Consider the following 19,287-nt stretch of genomic DNA (forward strand, 5'->3'; position numbering starts at 1 on the left):
GTTTCTAAAACAAGGAGTGTATGACTAATAAGAAGTAATGTGGTATTTTGCTCAATTTAATATTGTGTGACCTGAGTCTTTCAGACAAAATATCAGATGAGACAAATGTTCAGCTGCCCCTTTAAGCTTACCATAGAAAAGGAGCCACTCAAGTCCTCAAGTGTGCGTTGTAAGTACTGAGGGGACACTAAATATAACAGGGCAGTGTTCAGTAAGTTTTTAAATTCTGGAACGTTCAATTTAACAGACTGCAGTACTGAACAAATAGTTGAAAAACGGATTGTGGATCGCTGTCAGCATGGCCACTGCCCTTTAAATACATCAATCATTGCTTTATGATGCTTTCAAGACAACTGGGAACTATGTTAAATCATAATGTCAGTGATATTCTGGTCGGAAAGTTGGAGCTCTACAAGGAGGCCAAAGTTCCATACTTGGAATATCGAGTTGATGACCATTCAAAACTATTTTTCCCAGTTACCCCCAGGGGGTTTTCAGTCCCCAAATCCAGAACAAATTCAAGAAAGCATAGTATTATATAAAGCCATTATTGCATGGAACTCCCATCTCATATTGCTCAAATGAACAGCAAACCTGGTTTAAAAAATAAATAAAAAACAGCTAAAGCAACACCTCACAGCACAATGCCGCTTCCCTATTTTACCTAGATATTGTGTGTATGTATTGATATGTAGGCTGTGTGCTGTTTTTAAATATATGTTGCTCTGTCCTTGAGCAGTTCTTGTCTACATTTTCTGTAATATGTCATGTTTCATGTGGACCCCAGGAAAATTAGCTGCTGCTTTCACTACAGCTAATTGGGATCCTAATAAAATAACAAAAATACCTTTGAACCAGATGTTGCCTCTCCCGTGAGCATGGCAGATATTATGGAGGAACCATGAGCTCACGCAAGAGAGGGAAAGCCCACTTACACAGACAGGAACCTTTCAAATATGTTCACAAATGGCCAGAGTAAACTATACACCATCTTTGGCCCCATCTGCCCCCTGTCCTGTGAAGCCTCAAAGCATGCATGAGGATTTACATACATGCAGCCTAGTAATTTGTTCTAAATTCAGTCTGTATTAATATTCAAATTCCCATTTAATGTGTGTTTCATGCTGGTTGAGACAGACTGTCTAAATTTAGACTCACTCCACATATAGTAGCATTTAGATTTCACATTCATTGTTCTCAGCAGTGATTAGTGAACAATGACTATTATACAACAAGCCTTTCATAACAATGTATTATGCCTGTGCTTCAAGAACTAAGACAAGTGAAATATGTTCATAAATGTGTCGAACTTTGTTTTGTAAACCATATGCCCACCCGTGATGATTTCAGTGCCCCTGGGAGAGACACTTCAGGTCAAGAAACCCCGTTGGTAAGGTTAACGTTTAAGAGCAGTAATAACATGAGAAAAACAAACAACACCGTTGGTAAAATTAATTATTGTCCCTGTATTGGCGATGGCATATGCAAAACAATGCCAATAATGCTAACATCTGTCAAGAAGTAGTATGCAGGTATCGATCTATTAAGACGTGTTGCTTTATCGACGAATTTTAGTTTTTTTTATTGTCCCTGTCGCCATATTGGAAAACCCTTCAACCCAGTGACATCATAAAGCGTGTTTCTTCCGTCCGATGCTGTGTGGACCTGCTTCGACTGAATGTGAACTGCAAGGAGACAAAGCAACGAAGTAAATCCCCCTCTGGATCAATCAAATGTGTCGTATTTAACTGTTTAGTAACAGAAAGCCAGTGATCTATACACTAAGATTTCAAGGTATGTATACTATATTGGTCTGATTTCTAGAGAGTATCTTTGTTAAAATAACGTCGTGAGTAATGTACTGGGCTGATTCGGTTGGTCTGGTTCTAATACCAGGGAAGGATCTGGTTCTGTCTCACCAGACAGGTTATGCCCAGCGTGGCCTAGCTAGCTGGCACGACCAGGTTCCATACTGTATCGGATACTGTTGCCAGTTAATACACAGGCTGCTTCATATATGTAGTTGAAAGGATAGTCCGTTTGTGAAGTTATGGTTTCCGATTTCTGTTTTAGAAACCTATACAGTGTGTATGTTTTTGTGTAGCTAACCTAGCTAGCCTCAGACACTGGCATTGCTATTAACTTGGCTGGCTAGCTAGGGTTAGCATTACCTCAATTGGCTCCGAATTATGAGTTGTGTGAAATAGCTAGTATTTTAAAGCAAATCAATGTGTGGCACCGTAATCCTGGATGTTGCTCGTTAGCTAACTCTACCCGGAAAAGTACTAGCCAGCCAACTAACGCTGTATCAGGAAATAAGGCTCCTGTAGCTAGCTAACTAGCAGTTGGATAACGTTATAGTTAGAAAAAGGAGTATGATACTACTATAGTTGATTTGTCTAGATTCCAGACATAATTATGATCCAATCGGATTATGTCTGGTTGCTACGGTTTTGGTGAAACACATTTGTTGTGGTTTGCTGGTAGCTGGCTGCATGCACGAATAACGATTAATTCCCCATTTGTCTCTTGTTCTGGGTTAGTTGATCTTAAAGAATTCACTATCCCTGTGTAAATAAGCAGTTTATTTTTTAGGCAAATTAGACATTATTGCTAATAAGGTTTACTTACTGTGGCAACTATGAAACCGTTTTAATTTGATAACCAATAACAATGTATTCGTGTTCTAGGCTATTTTTCTATCATAAATTGGGAAATTGTACTCCCATTTAATGACATTAAATTATTAACATACCTACTTTGAATTTTGATAATGTCACCAATGAATGCTAGACTTTACATTTTGTCATTGAAAATAAGAATTTGTTCTTAAAACTGACTTGCCTAGTTAAATCAAGGTAAGTAAATAAAATTGGGTTTAAAGGATCCCAAAGTTAGTCAATGCTGGAAGCAATGCGCACCAACATTGAAACCAATTGAATGTACATGTTTTGGGTGGGATACCACCTAAACAATTGTAGGCTAGTATCAATCTGGACCTCGAAGCCAGTTACATTGCATTTTATTTAGTTGTTCCTCTCTAATCAGGGACTGATTTACACCTGGGACACCAGGTGGGTGCAATTAATTATCAGGTAGAACTCTGCACTGTCATACTGCTAATCATGTTTAATATATACATCTCAAACACCCATTTTAGTGGTAATGTGAGGACCTTTGGATTGCAGCCTGACATCCTATAAACAGTTTCTAGTCGGTCAACTTGTTTTTATTTGCTAAAATATCAAATGTTTTATTGAATTTCTCTCTCATTCCAGAGCCGACTAGAAAAGGTGGAAACGTCTCGACACTTTCGTAAATAGAGAAAATGGACTACAAGCTTGCTCCTTCTGATCTGGACAAGACTGAAACTTTGGCGTGAGAAATGCTCACACGCTCATGAACTTTTGGCAAGCTGCATTCGATAAGAAAATTTGATTTTCCCCCAGAACTTTGGTCGGCTAACATGGATGGAGAGGAAGACCTCTCTCTTAAGAGTGAAGATGTAGTAGACTCAGAAACTAATGGCATAGAAAACAAGAAAAGAGAGGCAAAAGGAACATGTCTAAAAATTGAGGGGCAAGATGGCTACGTGTTTAAATCATACAGCATCACCCCCCATGACACTGCAGACGCAAAAACCTTTTGTCCGTCTAAAACACTGGTTAAAGACTCTTCACCCGTGGCTTCTATTCACGAGGAGGAACCAGACAATTTATCTATTTCTCAGGTTGATGGACAATTAACAATTAATGAGTCTGTCAATGAAGCAGATGAGGCATGTGATAAAGAGGACTCTCTTGGGCCTACTTCTCCGGCCATTTCAAACAAAATCCTAAATCTTAACACTGCGGTCAAGATAGAAAATGGCACATCTGAACATAATGAGGAAGAGGAGGATCCAAACAGTATGAAGGGGACCCAAGAGGATGAAAGGTTATCGTATGATAGTTCTGTAGGCCCCTTTGTTACTAGAGACGATACAGATGACAATACAGATGATTACAGTAGTATGCTTAGTGGGTACACAAGCACTCTTTATGATGTTGCGATGGATGCTGTCACTCAAAGCCTATTGTCATCCATGAGAAGTCCCACTAACGCTAATCCCAGGAAGAAATCCCCTGCCTGGAACCATTTCTGCATATCTCCACGCGATAGTACCAAAGCAATCTGTATGTACTGCATGAAAGAGTTCAGTCGAGGCAAGAACGAGAAGGACCTAAGTACAAGTTGTTTAATGAGGCACGTACGAAGGGCTCACCCCACTGTGCTTTTACAAGATGGTGACCTCTCCTCAAATACTCTGACTGCCTCAGTTGCCTCATCTGTAATACCCCCCTCAAATTCATCAAATAACGGAAGCCTGGCAGCTAGCATTACTACTCCTGCCTCACGAAAGAACTCTTCACCGTCCACCTCTTCGGCAGAGGGCTCTGACATATCATCCAAAGAAAAAGAAGTGTTACCAAAACTTGAAATGGGTGCCAAAAACGACACTGGCACAGTCTCATCCTCACATTCCAACAACCATGAAGAAGCGATGGATGGAGGTGGGTGTGAGAGCCTCGCTGCAACTCCCAAAAACTCAAGTTCTCGTAGAAGATCAGCTGTGTGGAAGCATTTCTACCTGTCCCCTGCTGACAGTTCCAAAGCAGTATGCATACACTGCATGAATGAATTTAGCAGGGGTAAAAATGGAAAAGACCTGGGCACAAGCTGTCTGATTCGCCATATGTGGAGAGCCCACAGAGGAATTGTCATTGAAGAAAATGGACAGGGCTCGAACATCCCACCACCATATACAAACCCAACAACACTATTGTCTCGCTCTCAGCTGCATCAGGACTCAGTAGTGGAGATTAAAAAAGAATCCCCTTTCGCTCCATCCTCCCCTGAAACAATATCTGACGAAATGCCCCATAACAAAGATGAAAGCATGGATGTGAAGGAGGAGTCTGATGACACAATAAACCAATCAGAACAGGATTCCTCCCTCAATCTCTGCTTTGGACTTAGAGATGAGGATGTTCCTTTACCTCCCTCAATGTGTGATCTATCTCTCGAGGGCTCAGGCCTGAAAGAGGATCTGGCGAGTTCAATTTTCCAACAAAATAAAAAAATCATGAAACGTGTGAAATCCGAAGTGTGGCACCATTTCATCGTCTCTCCAGTGGATCAGCTTAAAGCCCTCTGCCGATACTGTCCCTGTGTCATCAGCCGGGGGAAACGGGGAGACTTCGGAACCAGCTGTTTGATGAGGCATCTAATGAGAAGGCACCCTGATGTCCTCAAAAACCAAAAAAGCACAAATGATAAGGACTCCTCTCCTCATCCCTATGCTACTCTCTCTGCTGCTGAGGCTGTTCCAGCCAAACTGACTAACAGCCCTGCCAAAGAGAAAAAGCCACATAACTATGTGTTCAGTAAAAAGACATCAAAGTTGTGGAATCATTTTTCTATTTCCCCTTCTGATCCCACTAAGGTGGTTTGTTTGCACTGTAGCCGCACAATAAGTCGGGGCAAAAAGACGACAAACCTCGGAACTAGTTGTTTATTCAGGCACATGCAGAGATTTCATGGAAATGTTCTTGAAAGTAACAGTACTATCTCAGGTGATGTGCCATCTGCTGAAATTCACGTTAAACACGAACTCATGGACACTTCTTCTGTGTATGATGAAAACTGTGAAAGATTTGATGAATACCACCCGGTTGCCAAAATAATCACCAAACTCGTTGCCGAAATGCTTGCACTGGATCTTCAGCCATCAGCCTTAGTAGAGAACACTGGTTTGAATCGATTACTGGAGTATCTTCAACCCCAGTATTCTCTACCCTCCTCTTCATATTTCACCAGCACTGCCATACCAGACATGTATGAGAGGGTGAAGGAGGTTGTTCTCACACACCTGAAAGAGGCTGAGAGTGGTATTGTCCATTTTACAACAAGCATCTGGGTCACTAGCCAGACTCGGGAATTTCTGACTCTTACTGCCCACTGGGTTTCATACGAATCATGTGTTAGACCTCAGGGTGAGGACTTTCACTGCTCCGCTCTCCTCAGTGTGTCACAGATAGACTGTGACCATGACACGCTCAATATACAGAAGCAGCTCGAATACTTCTGGGACACCTGGATCAGCTCCTTAGGGTTGAAGAAAGGATTCACTGTAACTGACAACAATGCTATTGCAAACGTCCTGGAGGACAACAACCATGTCATCGTGCAGTGCTTTGGCCACACCATAGATCTAATTGTAAACGAAGCCATAAAGAGTCAGAGGATGGTCCAGAACCTTCTAAGCAACGCTCGGAAGATTTGCGAGCGCGTGTATCGCTCAGACAAAGCAAAGGAGAAGTTGGCAGAATTGCAGAAGGTTTACCAGCTACCTGAAAATGGCCTCATCCAGGACGTTCCCTCAAAATGGAGGACATCCTTCTTCATGCTTGAACGTCTGGTGGAACAAAAGAAAGCGGTCGACGAGATGTCAATAGAGTGCAACTTCAGGGAAATGATCAGTTGCGACCAATGGGAAGTGATGCAGTCGGTTTGCAATGCGTTGAAGCCCTTCGAAGTGGCCTGCAGGGAGATGAGCAATCGCACTGCCACTTTGGGTCAAGTCATACCACTGATCCACATCCTCAACCGGAAGATAGACATGCTCTTTGACGAGACAATGGGCATCGACAACATGCTCAAGTCTCTGAAGGAAGCTATGGTTAGCAGGATGTCGTCGACCCTACACGACCCCAGGTACACTTGGGCGACAATGCTGGACCCGCGGTACAAGACTTCCTTGTTCACAGAGGAAGAGGCGGAGCAATGCAAACAAGATCTCATCAGTGAACTTCAGGTGTCCCTTTCTACCTCAATTGAGATAAAGCCTTCACTATCCAACGGATGTGGTGGAGAGGTCCCCGTTTCATCAAGCAGTTCTCCCTCAAACAAGGACAACCTCTGGGCGCTCATGGATGACATCAGACACAAGATAAAACAGGAGGACAAGCCAAAAACATCAGAGCTGGCAGTGCTGGAATACTTGGAGGAGGACATACTTGATCAAAGCTGTGATCCACTGGATTACTGGAACCTGAAGAAGTTACTGTGGCCTGACCTTGCCAAGGTTGCTGTCCGCTATGTGGGCTGCCCTCCCAGCATTGTCCCAGCAGAGATTCTGTTCAGCACAGCCAGTGTGAACTGCGCTCTGAATCAGCCCATGCCATTACTAGAAAACATGGAGGGGCTTCTCTTTCTAAAGGTCAACCTACCCTTAATTTATTATCAGCACTGATTTAAAACCATTGCTTTATGAGGCAAGGTCCAATTCATAGAACTGTGAAATGACATGGGTAACTTTTTAGATTCAGGGGTAACTAAAAGGAGAATAGACAATACACTGAGCTTCATTTTCAAATCATGAGCGCATTTGGAATTGTTAATGAAGTTATTCTTAATTGCATTTTGTGTACTACTGTCAACACTTTAGAACTTGCATGAGTCAGAGACTCAGTGAAAAGTGTCAGGGAGGGAGGGGTGCATTTAGCGGTAGGGGTTGTGAACATTTGTTCATGTGTCTTAATTTTGTCTTCTCTCTCCTTGTGCCTTATCCAAAACTAATTCAGGTCAAAATGCTGTAAATACTTTGATGCGAAAATCAAGTCTTTCAATTTAATGGCTTAAAATATTAGAAACAAGATGCTGTTTTTTTTTCTAAATGAACACATTGCCCAAAAATAAATGCTGTGACTGAAAGATGTTTGTTATTTATTTCATTATGAATGTGGCTCATGGTACTGTCAATTTAGAAGTTGCTTTTTTTAACTTGCTGAAATATTTGAATATTATGCAAGATTGCTGTATTTTTTTCAGAAGCAATTTGTTTGATATGTCTTTAGCACAATTACATTTATTTTCAAGGGATTAAATTATGGGTTGTCAAGTAATGTACTGTACATTTGTAATGATTGTTGAACTTAATTTCAAATGTGGAAGCAGTCAGACTGGAACCATGCAAATTGTGGTCATTTGTAAATAAAAGGTTTCTTATGTAATCCTTTGTTCCTGTTTTTTTTTTTTTTTCCATGCTTTGTGTACAGAAATTGCCATGTTTGATAGGAGACACTAGCAAATGTTTGGCAACAGAATATGTTCTTACTAGAAAAGTTGGGGCACTACCTGCCAATTTCACTTAGTGTGATGTCATGTTTAGTAGGGAGAACACTCGGAGAACAGTGTCACCATGGAATGTCTATTTAAATGTAACCTTTCTGAAAAGTGGTCTCAAAGCATGTAATATTGCCTCAAGTGGCACAAGTACTTCCTTGTAAGTCAAACATTTCCTCTTCAGTTTCATTCCAAAGCTCACGATGAGCTGCTTTGTTCATATAGAAAACATTAAATGGAGAACTAGCATAATGAGTTCTTTGAATTTATTTCAGTTTTTTTTTTAAATGCACTGTTTTGAAGGATGGCAGTTATTGAACTGGGGTTATCTGACCACTTTGTTTGGAGGAAGTGTTAGACATTAAACCAGTTACCTGGTTTGGTGGAGTAAAATTGGAGGATTATGGATCAATTTCATTTGAATGAAAGGACTGTATACACTTTGCATGTGAATGGAGATCTAAGCTGGCCTAGCCAGACTTTTCTTTTTTAAATATGTAAATGACAAAGCAGGTGATCCTATCAATATCTGGTTCCAACCAACTTATATGCCAAAAGAGTGATTGAAAACAGAACACTCAATACACTGCAATTTAGTTGTAGTTGTTTACAATTTGGTCATAAGAAAATACTAAATCCTGAAAAACTACATCACTTTCCTCAGTTCAACTGGGATGCTCAGGGTCAGGTACTCTTTCTAGCAACACCAGTTTGTCTCCCAGGTTTATACTGAAGAAAGGAAACCGAAAGGCATTCAATGTCATGTCGCTGTAACCTTGGATGAAGGCCAAAGGCACGTGGGAGTCTTTGAGTAGTGCTATGTGGGTGGCATTGGCCTCCATCCAGAACATAGGAGTATGTCTTCATATCAGGCTGTCCAGGGCCAATGTCTTCTCGCTTGTCATACCTGACAATAGAACACAAAGCTGAATCCTTAGAATGCCTTTAGAAGGTTGGAAACAGTTATATTCCAGAATAGAATACCTAGTCAAACTAACCTCAAGTTTCTGTTCAGTTCTAAGAAATGTGACACTCCAGTTTGGGCAGCAAATACATCAATATGAACAGAGACATCTGAGGAGAAGCAATGGATTTACATACAACCTTTAAATCAGTGTTTTTGCAACCATGACATTTTCCTCACTGTCTGATTTGGTAACTGATATAACAAAAAAAATGTATAACCTCTTACCAAGTGATAGTGAGTAAAATAACGCTCCGTACTATACTTTTAATACATTTTCCGCAAAAGGTGGTTAAACACTCACTCAAAATAATTAAGGTGTGTAAACAGCCTTGACATGCATTTACTCTACTACATCACTGTTCTTACCTGATGTAGATGGTACTAGTTTATGCAGTACCTGCACCCCCCGGCCTCCAGGGTAGTTGTGATGGGACACGTACAGAGATATGCTGGAGTATGCAGCATTTGTCACCAACTGGCCAACCACGATTAAGGAGCCAAGTTTATACATCCAATATTTGTGGTAGTTGTTCAGACTGTAGGACGGAGAATTAAAAGGTTTTCAACATTAATTTTATAATGTGTTTTCTCTGTTCACACTTTAAGGTCCATACAACATGTCCCCTGAAAGACAATTGATCTGTGACTCCAACATCCTGAAGGCCAAAAATATCAAAATAAGCACTAATCATGTTTTTCCAACATTATTATACTAAATTGACCTCCCTGAACAGACAACAATCATGCCAATAACAGCCTTTTTCTCCTTACATGAAGGAGCTGCCCCGTGCGGCCACTATATATTCAGCACAGGAAAGGTGTAGAGGATAAAGCGTAGCTCCTTATGGGGCAGGAAAGAGTAGAGCAGGATAAATCCTACAGTAGGCAGCAGCAGGGTGCGTGTCCAGCAGGCCTAAGGGGACGAACAGCACTGCGCAGCCTAGAGCACGGGGCAGAGCAGAGTTGAAGTACCATAGAAAGGGGGCGGTTTACTGGGGGAGAAAGTCAATGAAAGGTAGCAAGTTGTTTTCATGTCAAAAGTGGGCTCTGTGATGAGTGGAAAATTTAACCCATTTCATAATAATATCACAAACGTTTATACTAACTCAGAATCAATCAAGGAGAAGCAGGTGTCTAAAGCTGTGGTGAATGATTTAATTAGTTGACTTTGTGAACATTGTTATGGGTTTATAACAGGCATTGAGTGAAGTGAAGGATATTCCCCAGTTGGAGCTCTTGTTCAGGGTGGTGTTGTACCAGAGTACCTGGCCCTCGGGCCAAATCAGCTTATTCCAGAAGAATGAGTCAATGCCGACAGTCAAAGCTGAAAGAGACAGGAGACAAAATTAGACGTTCATCTAAAAGAGCTTGTACATTTATAACACTTCTAATCGTGAAAAACTACAGGGTATGTATGCATTTGTTCCAGGCAAGTTACAGCACACCCGACTCATCTAACTACTATAGCTTAGCCAGGTGTATTAGTGCTGGGCTGGAGAAAAAGCCTGCACACCCTGTAGTTATCCAGAACCAGAATTAGTATTTCTGATAAAAGATTTACCTAGAGACAGAGCACCTGCAGGAATGGCATAGTAGAGCAGTTGTAGGATCCCTAGCCTTCTACTCAGTAATGACATGAGCAGCATCAGACCCAGGTAGAGAGACAGTTCTGATCTAAACACGATGATGACGAGAGTAGAGACAGAGGAAAGACCCGTACCTCTGCCCCATCCATACAGTGAATGCCAACAGGACTAGGGAGAAAACAACAGACCTTTAACTGCACAAGATTACCATCAGAGAAACTGCTTGAAGAAAAAAAACTCCTAAAATACACTACATATACAAAAGTATGTGGACACCCGCACGTAAAAAATCATCTGTCCTCACTACCAAGTTCCCAACTGCCTAAGGAGGCAACGTCTGCACAATAACTATTTTTTCGGGAGCTTCATGAAATGGGTTTCCATGGCTGAGCAGCCGCACACAAGCCTAAGATCACTACGTACAATGCCAAGGGTCGGCTGGAGTGGTGTAAAGCTTACCGCCATTGGACTCTGGAGCCGTGGAAACGCGTTCTCTGGAGTGATGAATCACACTTCACCATCTGGCTGTCCGACGGACTAATCTGGGTTTGGCGGATGCCAGGAGAACGCTACCTGCCCCAATGCATAGTGCAAACTGTAAAGTTCGGTGGAGTAGGAATAATGGTCTGGGGCTGTTCTCCATGGTTCTGGCTAGGCCCCTTAGTTCCAGTGAAGGGAAATAGTAACACTACAGCATACAAGGACATTCTAGACGATTCTGTGCTTCCAACTTTGTGGCAACAGTTTGGAGAAGGCCCTTTCCTGTTTCAGCATGACAATACCCCTGTGCACAAAGCGAGGTCCATACAGAAATGTTTTGTGAGATTGGTGTGGAAGAACTTGACTGGCCTGCATAGAGCCCTGACCTCAACCCCATCAAACAATTTGTAATGAATTGGAACACCAACTGCGAGCCAGGCCTAATCGCCCAACATCAGTGCCCTACCTCACTAATGCTCTTGTGGCTGAATGGAAGCAAGTCCCCGCAGCAATGTACCAACATTAGTGGAAAGTCTTCCCAGAAGAGTGGAGGCTGGTATAGCAGCAAAGGGGGACCAACTGCTCGGCCTCCGGCCGCAAGGCACTACAGAGGGTAGTCCGTACAGCCCAGTACATCATTGGGGTCAAGCTTCCTGCCATCCAGGACCTCTATACCAGGTGGTGTCCGAGGAAGGCCCAGAAAATTGTGAAAGACTCCAGCCACCCTAGTCATAGACTTCTCTGCTACAGCACGGTAAGCGGTACCGGAGCGCCAAGTCTAGGTCCAAGAGGCTTCTAAACAGCTTCTACCCCCAAACACAGGAGTGATGGTTGCTGATAATGGGCCTCTGTACGCCTATGTAGATATTCCATTAAAAACATCAGCCATTTCCAGCTACAATAGTCATTTACAACATTAACATTGTCTACACTGTAATTCAGATCAATTTGATGTTATTTTAAATGGACAAATTTCTTTTGCTTTTCTTTCAAAAACAAGGACATTTCTAAGTGACCCCAAACATTGATTTTGGCACAATGATTCCCTACAATATTCAGTGCTTCTTTTCTCACAGAAATTAAGCCAACAGTGTAGAATTGTAGCCACCAGGAAATGGCAGAGCGATTTTTACACTGGCCACTTGATCCGATATCCACTACATAACAGCTTTCCCATTTTGACAACGGGTGCCACTATGGCAGGAGAAATCAATAGTTGAATATCACAGCCAATCACATCACTGCGGGTAAGTAATACTGTGAAACACTATCCACTATTACTGCAGATATTATGGACATTATACAACTTGTACAACTTATGTATATTAGTTTTCATCCAATATATTTTATACTACAATCATGTCTACAATATATCAGTGTCTCTTACCTATTGGCAGTGCAAATACATTGGGGAGGGGTCTCGTGCTGCAGAACATGAAATGGAACTGTGAGGCGCAGGTGAGACAGAACATTCTCGCAACTGTTGACCCAAACTGCCTCTGAACCTCCCTCTGCATGCGCCATAGAGATAAAGTCACACACACTCCCAGGCAACCTCGCACTGGACAGCAAAAAGGTACACATCAATACATTTGAGTAATTGGGCTGATTTGTGAAAGACCTGTCATTTACATATCAAGACGTACTTGATTTAGTTTGTGGAACTACTGTGGCACTATGGAAACAATTGAGTAGTCCCAAAAGTGAAAAATCTATTGGACCCAGGTCTGCTCCATTGCACTGCTGTATATGGATATCATACACTGCTCAAAAAATAAAGGGAACACTTAAACAACACAAAGTCAATCACACTTCTGTGAAATCAAACTGTCCACTTAGGAAGCAACACTGATTGACAATAAATTTCACATGCTGTTGTGCAAATGGAATAGACAACAGGTGGAAATTATAGGCAATTAGCAAGACACCCCCAATAAAGGAGTGGTTCTGCAGGTGGTGACCACAGACCACTTCTCAGTTCCTATGCTTCCTGGCTGATGATTTGGTCACTTTTGACGGTGCTTTCACTCTATTGGTAGCATGAGACGGAGTGACAGACGTGACAGAGTCTGGAGACGCCGTGGAGAACGTTCTGCTGCCTGCAACATCCTCCAGCATGACGGTTTGGCGGTGGGTCAGTCATGGTGTGGGGTGGCAGTTCTTTGGGGGGCCGCACAGCCCTCCATGTGCTCGCCAGAGGTAGCCTGACTGCCATTAGGTACCGAGATGAGATCCTCCGACCTCTTGTGAGACCATATGCTGGTGCGGTTGGCCCTGGGTTCCTCCTAATGCAAGACAATGTTAGACCTCAGGTGGCTGGAGTCTGTCAGCAGTTCCTGCAAGAGGAAGGCATTGATGCTATGGACTGGCCCGCCCGTTCCCCAGACCTGAATCCAATTGAGCACATCTGGGACATCATGTCTCGCTCCATCCACCAATGCCACATTGCACCAGACTGTCCAGGAGTTGGCAGATGCTTTAGTCCAGGAGGAGATCCCTCAGGAGACCATCTGCCACCTCATCAGGAGCATGCCCAGGCGTTGTAGGGAGGTCATACAGGCACGTGGAGGCCACACACACTACTGAGCCTCATTTTGACTTGTTTTAAGGACATTACATCAAAGTTGGATCAGCCTGTAGTGTGGTTTTCCACTTTAATTTTGAGTGTCTCCAAATCCAGACCTCCACAGGTTGATAAATTTGATTTCCATTGATAATTTGTGTGATTTTGTTGTCAGCACATTCAACTATGTAAAGAAAATAGTATTTAATAAGAATATTTCATTCATTCAGATCTAGGATGTGTTATTTTAGTGTTCCCTTTATTTTTTTGAGCAGTGTATAATAGCAGCAAGACTTAGCCATCAGTTGTGTGTAGAATTTGGAAGCCTCCAGTAGTGACAGCAGGTAGATTAGTGGGGAGCAGACCGTTGATAGGAATACAGGTCCAAGGAATGTCCGTGACACCACACCAGGGAATTCATGGTCATACTGGTGAGAAATTGGGAAGATACTGTCAACATCAGCAATGGATTTCTGGCATTTGTCATTGTTTGGGTGGGCACAAAATAATATACAGGCATGTAATATTGCAGAAATCTTTATCAAGAGATGAAAAAGATCCAGTGTAACACTGTCAACAAGCATTTGCACCATACATGTGTAAAGAAGATTAGCTAACATTTAGCTAGCTACCTTTAGTTGGCTGATGTATGTGTAGTTCTGAGTCTTACCTTTTCAAAATCAAGTCTGTGATAAGGAATATCATGCACTGCCTGTAAGTTGAAACTTTCTTCAACTTTTGTAAAAGGTCAAATAAACAAATGTAATAGTCACCGAAATTAGTAAAAACAACAGTGATTTCCCAGACGCAGCCCTCGGCTCTGCCATGACGTGAAAGTATATTGGAAGTTGACGCATGCGCACAAATCTGGAAATGTCAACATATTTTCCACGTGGGTAGAAAGAAGACGTTTGTCCCACGCGTGGCAAAATATCATTGGTAGTCACAGTGATTGATGGGCAAAATGACAAATCACGACAAGCCACAATCGTACCAAGAGGGGTGACGCGGAAAAAAAAAAGGTAGCTCCGTTTTTCTTCCTGCATGTAAATATTACTTTCGTACGCTTTGGGTAGCTAATTTCCAATACATTGTTGTATATGTGTATAGACTCTGTGCTACACGTTTTAGGGATAGGAAGCTTGCTGGCAAGTGTCTGGTGTGTAACATTAACTATGATATGAAAACTTCGAGTCATTCAATTGCTTTCCAGTTACTCTAGTTACCCAGAATGCTATCGTTCAATCAATTATTGTGGCTGTTTTGTAGCCTAGCTTTTATTTTACTATCACAATGCACCTATGCAAAATACTTAAAAAGCTCATGTAATACCTGCAAACAGATAGCTGATAACTTCAGTAAGGTACGTTTGAAATGTTCTGTGTATAATTTGCCTTGGCTAGCTGGGCAGTGCTATCAATTGGTCTGAATCAAACCGCAACCAATTGATGTGCTTTTATTTACCAGTGGGCAACCAATGATGGTGTATTGTGCTTGTAATGCATTCATGTAACCAAGCCCTTCTCTTCTGACCTTGATGTAGGCTATGAAATGTGACTGAGCATCATAACACCAGTGTACTAGTCAGTCAATTAACGTTAGACCAGTTTATAATGTGGGAGTCAGACCTAATAACTGGCTAACGTGTACTTTTTACACCCAGATTATCAGACAGTCCTGTAGTACATTTTCACCATTGATCAAATGACTGCCAATATCTGTGTCTAGTTAGCTAGTCTTCATCCTCACACTACTGTTCCAACAGGGATTGGACCGAACGAAAAAGCAGAACTTTGGTGGAGGAAACACCGCTTGGGAGGAGAGGGCACTTTCCAAATATGAGACAAGGTAAGATTCCTATACACCACTCATCATAATACACTATTCCTCCTAATGCTGGACTGTTGCTGTGCTTATCGCATATCTGCTTGCTCTGATCAGTGATTGCTAAACCTATTTGTCATGCTGACCCAGAACACGTATTCTCTGTTGACGCAGTGGCACAATAGAAGCTGATTTCTGTCTCTTCCCTTTGTCTTCTCCCTCTCTCCTCAGTGAGATCCGCCTAGTTGAGATTCTGGAGAATCTGTGTGACAGCAGCAGCTTTGACTGTAACCACATGGTAGAGGAGCATGAGGACCACTTTGAGACCTGGTGGTTCAAGAGGTGAGCTAGAACAACAGGGCAGCACATGTCTCATTAGCACAAAACCCCTTACTACTTACTTAGTCCTTTTACTTCTCCTGGAGCATAGGCCACGGACATCAGACTTCAAGACCCCACTATCTTTGTCCTTGTGGAATCTCTGAACTTCCAGGCTACAATTCAAATGTGTATTGGGATTTTTTTAAATCTCACTCTTCCAATCCAGGCAAAATAAGCATCCTGATCTGTATAAGTGGTTTTGCGTTGATACCATCAAGGTGTGCTGTTCGACGGGAACGTTTGGCCCTGATTGTAATGGTAAACACATACTCCTCCAAAACCAGATTTATTTGGCTAATACCAACCAGCCATGGGTGAATAAAAATAATCTGTTTCCTCCTGACAGCCTGTGTGGCGGGTTCTGAGAGGCCTTGCCATGGCAATGGCGTGTGTGACGGTGATGGAACACGAGGGGGTAACGGCAGGTGCAACTGTGACCATGGTTACAAGGGGGAGTTCTGTCTGGACTGCATGGACGGATACTTCAATGAAATTAGGAACGACACGTTTTCACTATGCACAGGTAATTGATTTATTTGCATGTTCATTTTAACAATGGTTTACACAAATCCAGTCCTTTCAGATCTAAGCAATGTGCCTAGGGGACAGGCTTGGTGTCTTTGGAGCAGGGCATGCATCTGAACCACCTTTCCCACTCAATTCCCTACACTACAGAGTGCCACACCTCCTGCAAGACCTGCACTGGTCTAACCAATGAGGACTGTGAGAAGTGCAAGACTGGCTGGGGGGAGGATGATCAGGGGACCTGTCTTGGTGAGGGAGACATTTTTATACCTTTTCATGGCATAATAAGTACTTTACCTGTCATGAATTTGACATCAAGCTCAATCTCCCTTTTCTTGTTCCTTCTCATTGTGTGACCCTAGATGTGAATGAGTGCTTGAACGACCCTCCTCTCTGCAAAGAGGATCAGTACTGTCTGAACACGGATGGCTCGTTCTCCTGTAAAGGTACTGTAAAACTGTGGTCTACTACCTAGTGAGAGGACCATATTTACTATGTTGTTGGATGGATACAGCTATTGTATTAGGGACTGAAAATATAAACATGTATACTAAGCTATTTGTAGTAAACTTTAAACAAGTATTAACATTTGACCTCTGTTCTCTTCTCTGGCAGACTGTGACGAGGTGTGTTCAGGCTGTACTGGGGCAGGACCTGATAAGTGCCAGAGCTGTGCTCCTGGGTACCAGGACACAGAGGGCACCTGCACAGGTAGGGAGTCATGGGAATCTGCATACGTGGAGTGTGTCTGAAAGTGGGCTTTGCAATTCAAGTGGGAGGATCAACACACGTGGGTGTATTGAAAAGTAACCACGAGTTGGGCAGATTTGTGTGGCTGCATGCTGCTTCCTTGTAGCATTTTAGCTAAGCCTAACCCCTTTTCTAACCTTAACCTCATTCTCCTAACGTAACTTACTGGCTTAGCGAAAATGCAACAAAGGAAGCAGCCACTCAAGTATTGTGGCAACTAATCTGCCCAATTAGCTATTTTGACACACGCACTGGTGTTGATCCTCCCACTTTTCTATCTTGCAACACCCACTTTCAGTATGGCCCTGGTGGAATACTGAGGAAGTATATTCCCTCCTTCCTTTTCTTCATTATTTTATCCTTCCTCCTTTCCCTCCCTGATATAAGCCACTGTCAGTTGCCCAGCCTTACGTCAGAGAGTGCTGTTGAGACTAGACCTTCATTTCAAAACTGTGTTTTAATAAGTTATTTGGTGGTGTGAATATATTTGGTAGTGTTTTATCTAAAAAGGTTAACTTTTGTTTCAAAGTTTCACTTTTTTATGACACACTGAGGATGGTACTGTTTGTTACTATACAAGTACTTTGCCAACTGTTGATGTACAATGACTTTATAAAACTTCTGTCTGAACCTCTTGTCAAACAACTTTTCAGGAAATGGAAAGAATTACCATATTTTTCCCATTAACAAACATATAATTATAAAACTTCAGAATCTATTTTGAATACATTTATCTTGGTTCTAGAGTCATGACATTAGTACACTGAGGGGAGTTAATGCTTTCAATGAATATAACAAATTATATTAATTGGCAGAATTGTGTCATCAGACAGTGCCGAAAACCAATTTGATTGTCGATCTGTTCAGATGTGAACGAGTGTGAGCAGACTGATGCTGTGTGTACTGCGGAGAACCAGGAGTGTTTGAACAACAAAGGAAGCTACATCTGTATCTGTGCCAGCAGGTACGAGGAACAGGAGGGAGTCTGTGTCAAAATACCAGAGCCAGGTAATCAATAACAACGATCTGGACTAGTTTATTTATGAATTTAAAATGCATTATATACATGACAGCACTTTAATTCAGTATAGTTATCTTGTTATTGAAATATTGTTTTTATGTAAAGTCTTGTCAACCGCAACCATAAATGACATTAAATCCAAATCAAATCACTCTGACTTGGCAGGTTAAGTACACTGTAGTTACTACTACAGTAACCGTATACGCTCTATGAAATACTGCAGACGCAGTTGTATCAGATGACTCTTGGTTGACACTGTATTTGACAGCAGTGCGTGATCAAGCAAGTATGTGATATAATTAGATCCTTCATTGTCCTCAATGAGGTCATTCCTTTTGCAGCATACACTATACGTGAAGACAAAATAAACACAAGTATATTGTGTTGCCTTGTACAGAACATGAGTTGAGGGGTGTGGGACTTGTGCTGATCAGTTCTTATTTTCAAGTGCTGTTGGTTTTGTCTTTGTTACCTTCAGAGGAGAATGAGGCAGAAATAGTGAAACGTCCAGAAGAGCACGAAGACCTTTGACCTCAGGAAATTAACGAATAGGAACAAACCAGGAAGAGCATTTGGAGTAAATTATGAGGTGGGTGTCACCCGTGAGACTACACCCCTATAGCTCACAGCATCAGAATATATTAAGGCCACTCCCTTTAAAGCATTGTGACTACATGGCAGTTGATCACTCGACATGCATACTACACTCTTTACAGATTTATACCTGTCGATCATGGATGGACAGCCAACCGAATGGCTGAGAAAATTAAAGATTCAACCCCCAAGTACTCTGGTTCTTGTTTTTGCTGTGGTTAACCCAAGTGTTGTCTGGTTTTTAAATTCATGCATGATTTTGAACGTTATTCAAATAAAGTTTGAGAACAGAAATTATCCTGCATATCTGATTTTATGCATCTTTCTGGATTAGCAGTGCCTAAGACATCAATGCAAATTTAAATACTGTTGTAGTTTTCAAAGTTGAGCACAGAGTGGCACCCTAATCACACAGAATATATCTCAATTC

General features: G+C 42.0%; 2 protein-coding genes and 1 pseudogene across 4 annotated transcripts; 2 read left to right on the plus strand and 1 right to left on the minus strand.

Annotated features, from left to right (window-relative positions):
* The first annotated feature begins 1,163 nt into the window (after window positions 1–1,163).
* LOC135516062 (zinc finger BED domain-containing protein 4-like) lies at window positions 1,164–8,054 on the plus strand. The gene is made up of 2 exons (XM_064940063.1): window positions 1,164–1,794; window positions 3,279–8,054. The coding sequence occupies exon 2, from the start codon at window positions 3,467–3,469 to the stop codon at window positions 7,292–7,294; it is 3,828 nt and encodes a 1,275-aa protein (XP_064796135.1). The 5' UTR covers window positions 1,164–1,794; window positions 3,279–3,466; the 3' UTR covers window positions 7,295–8,054.
* A 364-nt stretch (window positions 8,055–8,418) lies between these two features.
* On the minus strand, window positions 8,419–14,589 carry LOC135516063 (dol-P-Man:Man(7)GlcNAc(2)-PP-Dol alpha-1,6-mannosyltransferase-like; annotated as a pseudogene).
* Window positions 14,590–14,807: 218 nt separating this feature from the next.
* LOC135516065 (cysteine-rich with EGF-like domain protein 2) lies at window positions 14,808–19,051 on the plus strand. 3 transcript variants are annotated; one of them, XR_010451893.1, is made up of 11 exons: window positions 14,808–15,125; window positions 15,528–15,610; window positions 15,818–15,928; window positions 16,134–16,225; window positions 16,314–16,490; window positions 16,643–16,741; window positions 16,855–16,938; window positions 17,108–17,203; window positions 18,110–18,250; window positions 18,742–18,852; window positions 18,980–19,051. XR_010451893.1 is itself a non-coding variant. In XM_064940065.1 (10 exons), the coding sequence occupies exons 1-10, from the start codon at window positions 14,994–14,996 to the stop codon at window positions 18,792–18,794; spliced, it is 1,068 nt and encodes a 355-aa protein (XP_064796137.1). In that variant the 5' UTR covers window positions 14,808–14,993; the 3' UTR covers window positions 18,795–19,051. The 3 variants fall into 3 exon arrangements, 2 of the variants coding, with proteins under 2 accessions (XP_064796137.1, XP_064796138.1); XM_064940065.1 differs by having other exon boundaries at window positions 18,742–19,051; XM_064940066.1 differs by having other exon boundaries at window positions 18,110–18,206; window positions 18,742–19,051.
* Window positions 19,052–19,287: the final 236 nt, after the last annotated feature.

This window comes from Oncorhynchus masou, chromosome 27, assembly GCF_036934945.1.
Source record: "Oncorhynchus masou masou isolate Uvic2021 chromosome 27, UVic_Omas_1.1, whole genome shotgun sequence".
In the NCBI taxonomy this organism is placed as follows: domain Eukaryota; kingdom Metazoa; phylum Chordata; class Actinopteri; order Salmoniformes; family Salmonidae; genus Oncorhynchus; species Oncorhynchus masou.

What these genes read in the sequence shown, in the direction of transcription:
- LOC135516062 (XM_064940063.1), top strand. Translation starts at nt 3,467, where the DNA reads ATGGATGGAGAGGAAGACCTCTCTCTTAAGAGTGAAGATGTAGTAGAC.
- LOC135516065 (XM_064940065.1), top strand. Translation starts at nt 14,994, where the DNA reads ATGCTATCGTTCAATCAATTATTGTGGCTGTTTTGTAGCCTAGCTTTT. An exon ending in GTTTGGCCCTGATTGTAATG is followed by an intron (nt 16,226 to 16,313) that starts GTAAACACATAC and finishes TCCTCCTGACAG; the next exon opens with CCTGTGTGGCGGGTTCTGAG. An exon ending in CACAGAGGGCACCTGCACAG is followed by an intron (nt 17,204 to 18,109) that starts GTAGGGAGTCAT and finishes CGATCTGTTCAG; the next exon opens with ATGTGAACGAGTGTGAGCAG.